This window comes from Peromyscus maniculatus, chromosome 1 (assembly GCF_049852395.1).
Source record: "Peromyscus maniculatus bairdii isolate BWxNUB_F1_BW_parent chromosome 1, HU_Pman_BW_mat_3.1, whole genome shotgun sequence".
Taxonomy (NCBI): domain Eukaryota; kingdom Metazoa; phylum Chordata; class Mammalia; order Rodentia; family Cricetidae; genus Peromyscus; species Peromyscus maniculatus.
In genome coordinates, this window is record NC_134852.1 from 35,201,089 (window position 1) to 35,210,851 (window position 9,763).

Sequence of the window (9,763 nt, forward strand, 5' to 3'; positions counted from 1 at the left end):
AGCCTGCGAAACCGCAAGGGAGGGGAGGGTGGTGTCACCTGGCCCCGCTCCGCAGTGGGGTCTGGGCCTGGTATAGGGGGCCTGCAGAGAGACAGGAGCAAGGAACACAGCTGGGTCCAAAGGAGCCGTTCTGACGGCACTGCCACCCTCCGTCCTGGAGATCCCTCCCCGCCCCCTAACCAGTCGCCAACCTAAACGGGACCGGCCCAGTAGGGGACGGAGCCTGGCGTCCGTGGCTCCTCCTAGCCAATGGCGCCCCACGGCGGGCAGGATTCCAACCAATCGTGGCTGGCGACCGGCCTCCGGGGAGGAGCCGAGTGGCCCCCGGCTAGACCCAGAGGCCCGGGGAAAGTGAACCGGACTCCTGCCCAGCACTGGTGGCACGCAGCGCTGCAGGCTTGCCGGAGGTAGTCGTGGCGACCGTGGCAGCCGAGGTGAGGGGTGGCCGCCTGTGCGGGGTTCTTCCTGAAGTTGGAGGAGGAGGGGGCGCGCTCCCGAGTTAGGCGGAAGCGGGGTCTGGACCCGAGTGGAGGGCGCAGATTGGTGTGACTGATGGGCTTCGGAGGGTGGGAGGCTAGGAACTGAATTCCAGCATCAGCACCGGAGGGGAGGCAGGGTTATTCAGGAGGAGTTCGAGTTTGGAGAACCGAGGGGAACGGAGAAGGAACTTTGGGGGCACGGATCTGGAAGAGGAAGACAGTTCGGGTCTCCCCGAATGGGCTGAGTTCGGAGTTCCACGGGGTTCTGGGCAAAGTGTGCGAGTTTTGAGGCTAGGATAGGAAGGAAGCATATAGAGGAACCCGGGAACTACAAGCGCCCAGTCTTGGATTCCGAGACGCCGTCCTGAGAAGGGAATGCCGGGGGCAGTTCAGTGTCGGGGTCCCAGAGCCGGGTGGGCAGTTCGGAAAGTAAAGCTAGAGTCATTTGAAAGTCGAGCCGAATAGGGCGGATTTGGGACGAGGTCTCAGAATTGAGATACATAGTCTTCCTCAGCCGAACTGTGTACCCGAGAGTTATTTATCGTTTTTGAACGATGTGATGAGATGTGGTTCTCTGCAGTTTAGGGAAGAATCCAGAACTTCCTGGGTTGATTGGGACCCGGAGAAAGCAGTTTTCGGGCTGAAGTCGGGTGGGGGAGGGGCGCTCGGGGCGTGGAGCTCAGATTCGCCGCCCCGAAGGCAGCAGAAGGCGGGGCTCGGCCGGCGCTGGGCTGCTGGGCGTCCGGGTTCCCTTCCCCCACCAGCCAGGGCCCCAGTGAGCATGCTCTCAGGCGGGCTGAGTGTGATCAGTCCCTCGGGCGTGCAGGGCCTTCTGGGGATTGTAGTTCGAAAGCGACAGCAGCGGCTCTGGGTCCACAGTTCCCAGAAGGCCCTGAGGACATATTGGGGTGTTCTTGGACCTGATCTAGAGACCCAGGGAAGGGCGGTGCCTATGAAACGGTGGTATGGCTGGACTGGTCGCTAGAGGGCACAGCTTGGTGTCGGTTCAGTTCTATCCAGCTTTAAGTTGGAGTTGTGGAAATGTTCCCTCTTGTGAGCGCTCCTGGTCATGGTGTAGGAAGCAGGTATGGACAGAAATACCCTTGTAAAAAGAATAACGCCGGGCGGTGGTGGCGCACTCGGGAGGCAGAGCCAGGCACATTTCTGTGAATTCGAAGCCAGCCTGGTCTACAGAGCAAGCTCCAGGACAGGCACCAAAACTACACAGGGAAACCCTGTCTCGAAAAACAAAAACAAAAAAAGAAGAAAAATATCACACACACACACACACACACACACACACACACACACACACACACACACACACGCTTCTTAGCTGGGCGCGGTGTCGCACACCTTTAGGCCCAGCCTTCGGGAGAGAGTCAGTAGGGTATGAGTTGGAAGCCACCCTGATCTACAGAGGGAGTTCCAGGGCTACACAGAGAAACGCTGTCTGAAAAGAGTCTAAAACCCCTAAGGGTCAGAGATATGACATGACATCATGACTTGCCAAGATCACAGTTCATATGCAGAGTTCAAATGGGTTTTTGGTCTGTTGCTCTGTACTCCACATCTGTCTGGCCTATGACTTGTTCGAAAATAATAATAGTAATAATAAAAGTATTGTGAGAAAGCCGGATGGTGGTGGCACACACCTTTAAACCCAGCACTCAGGAGGTGGAGGCAGGCAGATCTCTGTGAGTTGAAGGCCAGCCTTGGCTTCCACGTGAGTTCCAGGATAGGCTCCAAAGCTACACAGAGAAACCCTGTCTTGAAAAACCAAAAAAAAAGTATTGTGAGAGTACAATTGCAAGATCCATTGAGACTAAAGATCCTCACTTTCCAAATTCTGAAATTGTCCGACAGTGTGTAAATGCAGCATTGTGACTACCTACCACAGGCAAGTAAGTGAAATGCAAGCCAAACCCAGGTGTTTTGTGATTTTTTTTGGGGGGGGGGGACTCTTTGTTTTTACTCGTCTCACCATGTGACTCTGCCTGGCCTGAGATTGGCTATGTGGACTAGGCTGGTCGTGAACTCACAAAAATCTACCTGCCTGTGCCGCCTGGTGCTGAGATTAATGGCATGGGACACCAGTCACAATTTTTTTCTGTTTATTTTTCTGTTTTTAACTTTATGTGTATGGGTGTTTTACCTGCATGTGGCACTATGTGTGCCAGATCTCCTAAACTGGAGGTATAGATCCCCTAAAACTGGAGTTATGAGCCATCATGTTGGTGCTGAAAATTAAACTCTCGTCCTCTGGAAGAGCCAGTGTTCTTAACTACTCAGCAATACCACCTCCCTTTTTATTTTTGAGACACTATATCTAACTAAGGATGACCTTGATCTTCTGAGCTTTTTGCCTCTGCTTCCTAATGCTGAAGTTAGAGGCATCCCCTGTTCTCTCTCTGTCTCTCTTACACACACACACACACACACACACACACACACACACACACACACAGTCTCACTCACCACTCCCAGCCACCCTACCTGCATCTTATCCTCTCTCTCTTCTCTCTCTTTCATTTTTTTCTTTTCTTTTTTTTTTTTTTTTATCAAAAAATATGGAATGCTTCACGAATGTGCGTGTCATCCTTGCGCAGGGGCCATGCCAATCTTCTCTGTATCGTTCTAATTTTAGTCTGTGCTGCCGAAGCGAGCACTCTCTTTCATTTTTAAGGTGCATTGGTGTTTTGCCTGCATGCATGTCTGTGTGAGGGTGTCAGATCTTGGAGTTACAGGCAGTTGTGAGATGCCATGTGGGTACTAGGAATTGAATCCCAGTCCTCTGGAAGAGCAGTCAGTGCTCTTAACCACTGAGCCATCTCTCCAGCCCTGGATCTTATCCTCTTAATCATATCTCATGCATTTATTCACCCATTCTTAGCCTTGAAGGAGTCTGACTACTTGCACTTTAAGTAGAGGTTTTGATAAAACAAACAAGCCAAAAAGCTTTCCCATAACTACACAGGCTTGCTTGAAAAAGTGGAATCCAAAGGTATCTGACTTACCGAGCAGTGGTGTCCTTTAATCCCAGCACTGGGCGGACTGGGTGGATCTCTGTATTTAAGGCTAGCCTGGTCTACAAAGCTACACAGAGAAACCCTGTTACAAACAAGCAAACCAAAAAAGCAAAAGTATCTGATGTGACTCTTTTCTACAGGACATGGGAGGCTTAAAGAGGAAACATTCTGATGTGGAAGAGGAGGAGGAAGATGAGAAGTGGGACTGGAGTCCAGCTGGTCTTCGGAGCTACCAGCAAGCCCTGCTCCGAATCTCTCTGGACAAAGTCCAGCGCAGCCTGGGCCCCAGAGCACCCAGCCTCCGCCGGCATGTCCTTATCCACAACACACTCCAGCAGCTCCAGGCTGCCATTCGCCTAGCTCCAGCACCAGCCCTGCCCCCGGAGCCTCTCTTCCTGGGTGAAGAAGATTTCTCCCTGTCTACCACTATTGGCTCTATCCTCAGGGAGCTAGATACATCCATGAGTGAGATAGAATCGCCTCAGAATCCAGTGGCTTCCCCGAGTCTCCAGAATGAAATGATGCCCCAGGCTGATCCTGTGTTTTTAGAAGCTCTGAGCTCCCGGTACCTGGGCGACTCTGGCCTGGATGACTTCTTTCTGGACATTGACACATCTGCAGTGGAAAAGGACTCTGCACTTCCACCCCCAGAGCCTCCCCGAAGCCTCTTCTGTGCCCCAGGATCCTGGGAGTGGAATGAATTGGATCACATCATGGAAATCATCTTGGGATCCTAAGACTGATGGAGGTCCTTCCTGGCATCAGCCTCTGTGGGCTGGGTCCTTGGATGTGACTCTTGTATGTGTGTTTAACAGAGGCTCTAAACAGTGACTGTGGCCTCCTTTCCTCCTATGTCAGGATTCCACAAACTGCCCTGCATGTGTGCGTGTCTGGTTACCCCAGCCTTCCGTGAAGGTGCGTCTGTCTTCCTGAATTAATTTATCTCTTCAAATGCCTTAACGAGACTCGGTTTCAGGGAGTCTGACTTCTCACTTACACACTTCTTCTGCCTCCAGTTCCCACTTGGGACCCCTAGGGCCTCAGGGAACATAAAGCTGGACCTGTCAAATGGGGAAGGGTGGGCTGCCTCTCCAGGGAGTGGGAGGGGCTGGTCTCCTCCTGGCAGGCTGAACCCCGATTCCTTGGCAGGACCCCAGTCCCAGAAGCCTCCTGATTCATAACCAGGCCGGACCATGTGCAATAGGGGTGGAAAGCTACCAGCTCCATGCTATGCTATTTAAAAGAAAAAGAAGGCAGCGTTTGTAGTGGCTGTTTTTTATTATTATTTTTTTTGAGTGTTTCTTTTTTGTAATAAAAGTATTTTGGAAAGATTTGAATTGTCTTAAATTTGTAAACTTACCTGGGGTGATGGGAAGAGCCTGTTAAGTTCCCTGGACACTTAACATCCTTTCCTTAACAAAGGTAGGTCAAGTGTAACATTGTATAAAACAGTTACTGACTTGCTTAAGGGTATTGTCAGAACTACTTTAGCAAACTGAATCCTTTAATCCTCAGGATTAGAAAGAAACAGATACTGTGTCACATTTCACATTTGCATAGGAAAAACTTCAAGTTTAGGGCTTGGAGTATAGCTGAATGATTGAACTCCTGCTTTGTATGTATGTATGTGTGAGGCCCTGGGCTTGACCCCTGTTTGCAAAAGAGACAATTTGTTTTGTTTGAAGCCATCTCACTGTGTAGTCCAGGCTTTCCTTCCGGGCAATCCAGCTGCCTCTGCCTCCCAAGGGCTCAGCTTAAAGATGTGCACAGACACCTTGCTAAAATAGCATTTTGAAGCCTGAAGTTTAGAGGTGGAGAGAAAAGGGACTACATACAGGGGTAAGACTCAAATTTTGCTAGCCTCTGGAGCTATGGTTTCTGTTTGCATGCTAGCTGGGGAGCCAGCCCAGGACGTGGCGGGCAAGCACATTACGCACATGACTGTTGAGCCATGCCCTGCCAACTGAATTTTAGGCAGGTACCCTTCAGGTGAGCCGTCCTCTCTGTAGAGCCTGAGCAGGTTGGCGGCTGCTGGGCTGCAGCCTCCCTAAGAGCCCTGTTTACCTCCGTGTTCATGATCCTTCCAGTGGACTGAAACTCATCAGACGGGTGTGGGTGTGCATGTGGAGCGTGTGTCACAGGCTAGGGCCTCAGAACTGAAAAATCAACCTTTTGTTATGGAATGTGCTGCTGAGGCCCTACAGGGGAACAGGATGCCCAAAGAGTGGCCCCCCCACTCCCCAACACCAATCTCTAGGATGCTAGTCTTGAAAGCCACGAGTTTGGGTTCAGGAATTCACTTCCGGTTTGAGAGATGAAAAGCCAGGAGAGTGAGGGTAGAGAAAAGGCAGGCCAGGAAGGAGTGTCCATGTCACTGCCCTGCCCATGCCCGAGTGAGCATACCCTGCATTAGGGACTTTTCTGGAAAGGTTGCATGGCAAAGATGGGGATTTTTCTTTGGTTTCTTGGCTTTCCAATAGATACCTCGTTTGGGTGAGGTGGGGGCGGGGCCTTGTAGCTAAGAAAGTGAACATGTTATCTGAAAATAGGGCCAATCCAAAAAGGGATGAGGAGACTGTGGGGAAGTGTCTCAAAAAAGTTCATATTCCAAGATGGCTGCCATGCTAGGTGTGATGGTGTCCACCTTTAACTCCAACACTGTGTCAGAAGTGAGAAGATCAGCAACATATGGAATTTAATGAAAGCCTGGGCTACATTTGAACCTTTTTTGTTTTTGTTTTTTGTTTTTCGATACAGGGTTTCTCTGTGTAGCTTAGTGCCTTTCCTGGAACTCACTTGGTAGCCCAGGCCAGCCTTGAACTCACAGAGATTAGCCTGCCTCTGCCTCCCGAGTGCTGGGATTAAAGGCGCCGCCGCCTCCGCCCCCGGCTGAACCTATCTTTAAAAATAAGAGCCAGCCAGTCATGGTGACCCATGCCTTTAATCCTAACGCTTGGAAGACAGAGCAGGTGGGTCTCTCAGTTCGAATCCAGCCAGTGCTGAGACAAGACTCTAGAGACCTGTCATAAAAATAATAATAAAAGTAGAAAAGGGTGCTGGGAAATGGTTTTGCGGGTGAAGTGCTTGCCAACCAGGAGTGAGGACCTAAGTTGGGACTCCCAGAACCCACATAAAGGTCTTATGGGATTGCTAGGTGTTAATAGGGTATGCCTTTAATCCTAGCACTCAGGAGGCAGAGGCAGATGAATTTCTGAGTTTGAGGCCAGCCTGGTCTACAGAGCGAGTTCCAGGACAACCAGGGTGACCAAGAAAAACCCTGTCTCGAAAAACAAACAAAACAAAAAGGTATGCAGTACCACAAATGTGGGGTTCAGGCCAATCCCCCAAGTCTGTGGGCCAGCTAGCCTGCCATATGTGCTGGTGAACAAGAGACTCTATCTCTGAGTGGAAGGTGGGAACTACCTCAGGTTGTCCTCAGACAGAAACAAAAAGAATGCTAATTAAATCACATCTTTCTCTTTCTTGAAACTTCCACCAGCTTCCACTCCCACTGGGAATAAAAGTGAGGGTCTTGGGGCTGGAGAGATCGCTCAGTGGTTCAGAGCACTGGCTGCTCTTCCAGAGGTCCTGAGTTCAATTCCTAGCACCGACGTGGTGGCTCACAACCATCTGTAATGAGATCTGGTGCCCTCTTTTATATACATAATAAATAGATAAATCTTTTTTAAAAAGATTAAAGGCGGTGGTGGTGCATGCCTTTAATCCCAGCACTCAGCACTCGGGAGGCAGAGGCAGGTGGATCTCTGTGAGTTCGAGGCCAGCCTGGACTACAGAGTGAGTTCCAGGACAGCCAGAGCTACACAGAGAAACCCTGTCTCGAAAAAAAAAAAAAAAAAAAAAAAAAAAAAAAAAAAAAAAAAGGTGAGGGTCTGATCTGATCTCACACACCACGACTTCCTCAGTTTTATCCCCTCCTCTCCTTCACTCAGCTCTAGTCACCTGGTCTCCTACCTTAAGCCCATTTCTACCCCAGGACCTTTGTTCTGTCTGACTTCCTCCCAGAGGCACTTCTGCCGTAGCTTCATCAAATGCCCCCTGGAACCCAGAGCCTGGCGCATGCCCAGCCAGTGTGCACCGCCAAGCTGCACCATAGCGCTGTTTGACTTTCCTTTTTCAAATATTTTTTCTGTGTATGGGTGTTTTTCCTGCATGTATATATCAGTGTACGCCGTGTGTACCTAGCACCCTGGTACTGTGGTACCCTCAGAGGCTAGAAGTGTCAGACCCCTGGGACTGGAGTTGCAGACTGTGAGCCACTATGTGGGTGGTAGGAATTGAACCCTGATCCTCTAGAAGAGCAGTCCTGTTCTTAACCACAGCCCCGGTATGATGTGTGACTTTCTTTCCTTTCTCGCCCCCCCCCCTTTTTTTTGGTAAGATGGGGTCTTTCTATGTAGCCTTGGCTGTTCTGGAACTTACTATGTTGGCCAGGCTGGCCTCGAACTCACAGAGATCAGTCTGCGTCTGCCTCCCGAGTGCTGGGATTAAAGCATAGCTCCACCATGCTAAGTTGTTTGACTGTCTTAATAGCACCTGTGCAAAGCCAGGTTATTTATTACCTGTTCATGGTTAGCCTCCAACTCTATCAGAAACTCTCAGGGGTGAGACTTTGCCCAGTAGTGCCCCCACCACCATTGTTGGGCTGGGAAGATGGCTCAGTAGATAGAGCACTTGTCACAAAAGCAGAAGGCTCTGAGCTTGGATCCCCAGAACCCCAGCATTCAGAAGACAGAGGTAGGGGATCCTCAGAGCAGGCTGGCTAGCCAGATTAGAGTCAGTGAGCTCCGGGTTCAGTGAAAGGCCCTGGAGTGGAGAGTGATGGAGGAAGAAGACATCCAGTGTTGGCTTCCGGCTGCCACATGCATGTGGACACACATGTTTATGATCCCCACACACATGAATATGAATGCAACAAACACACACAAAAGAAAGATTATTAACGTGAAAAATGAACTCCAGGCCTGGCAATGGTCACAACTCCCTGCCAGACTCTCTAGACATACACCCTTACTCCTGCGATCACAGCACCTCCTGGGGACCTCCAGATCTGAACGGTCGGAGCTGGGGTGAAGGTGTATGCCTTGAGTCAAGCATATGGGGCTGAGGCAGGAAGACCATGAGTTCTAGAAGGGAAGTCATGTGACTGGGGGCGTGAGGGGCAGCAATACTATTTAGATGAAATGACCAAAAATGGGCTCATGGACAGGGTGACATTCGGATGAAGTCCTACAGGAGGTGAGGGATAAAGCTATGCTGGAGAAACCACCAATGCAAAAGGCCCTGAAGTCAGAGCATGCGCAGAACGTTTGTCCAACAGTGAAGCCCCTCAGTATGATTGCCACAGTATGGAGCAAGGGGTTGATCACCAGAAGAGTTGAGAGGGTGAGGGCCAGCATGCAGGGTCTAATGACTGCCCCACTAGGAGGAGGTTAGCCTCTCTCCTGCAGAGAGGGAAGCCACTGAGAGTGTTCGGCTGAGGGGATGAGGTCTGACTCACCTTTTTCTTCGAAGTCTTTTACTTCCCTAAAGCAAGTGAGAGGAGCTGGGCGTGGTGGCACAAACCTTGTCATCCCCGCACTTGGGAGGTAGGGTAGGAGAATGACCACTTCTGGGTAAGTCTACGTTACTGAGAGAGAACGTGCTCAGAAAGAAACAGATGAGGAGGAGGAAGAGGGAAAGAAGGATGAAGAGGAGGTGGAGGAATAACCCAGGAGCTTGACAGCAGCGACCAGCCAGTCTAAGAAGCACCCCCTCATTTCCAGGTGAACATATGGAGGCTCAGGGCGGCCAAGCTCCTTCCCTAATTAAGAACTGGCCCTAGAAGTGGAAAGGCTGGCCCTACAGAGGGACCAGCCCGGGAGGCCAGAGTCCACCTTCCCCAACCCGGCCGCCTCTACTGGACTTTGGTGGGGGATGGGCCCCGGAGGGCCTGGGCGTGGCGCGGTGGCTGAGTCCCACCCACCTGCCCACCCTCCGAACCGGGCTGGCCAGCGGGCAGGAGACCTGGGAGGCAGCAGCAGAGGCCGGCAGCCGGCCTGGCGCCTCCTCCCTCCCCAGGGGCCGGGTGGGGCGGCTGGCTAGGGGCGGGACGCTCCCCCGGACCATCCTTCTTCCCTCCCTCCTTTCCTCTTTCCCTCCCTCCCTCCCTCCCTCCCCAGCTGGCGAGGTCCCCCCCCCCCTTCCCCTTGCCTGCCAGGCCTGGTGGCTTAGCCTCTGGTTTCATTTCTCAAGGCC

At 51.5% G+C, this 9,763-nt stretch overlaps 1 protein-coding gene and 1 non-coding gene across 3 annotated transcripts; one reads left to right on the forward strand and one right to left on the reverse strand.

Moving 5' to 3' along the window:
- On the forward strand, positions 1-4,839 carry LOC143273922 (SERTA domain-containing protein 3). 2 transcript variants are annotated; one of them, XM_076574698.1, is made up of 3 exons: positions 1-434; positions 2,346-2,383; positions 3,649-4,839. In XM_076574698.1, the coding sequence occupies exon 3, from the start codon at positions 3,652-3,654 to the stop codon at positions 4,243-4,245; it is 594 nt and encodes a 197-aa protein (XP_076430813.1). In that variant the 5' UTR covers positions 1-434; positions 2,346-2,383; positions 3,649-3,651; the 3' UTR covers positions 4,246-4,839. The 2 variants fall into 2 exon arrangements, with proteins under 2 accessions (XP_076430813.1, XP_076430805.1); XM_076574690.1 differs by lacking the exon at positions 2,346-2,383 and having other exon boundaries at positions 3-434.
- On the reverse strand, positions 3,044-3,146 carry LOC121826926 (U6 spliceosomal RNA). The gene has a single exon (XR_006069087.1). It is a non-coding gene; the product is annotated as a U6 spliceosomal RNA (small nuclear RNA).
- Positions 4,840-9,763: the final 4,924 nt, after the last annotated feature.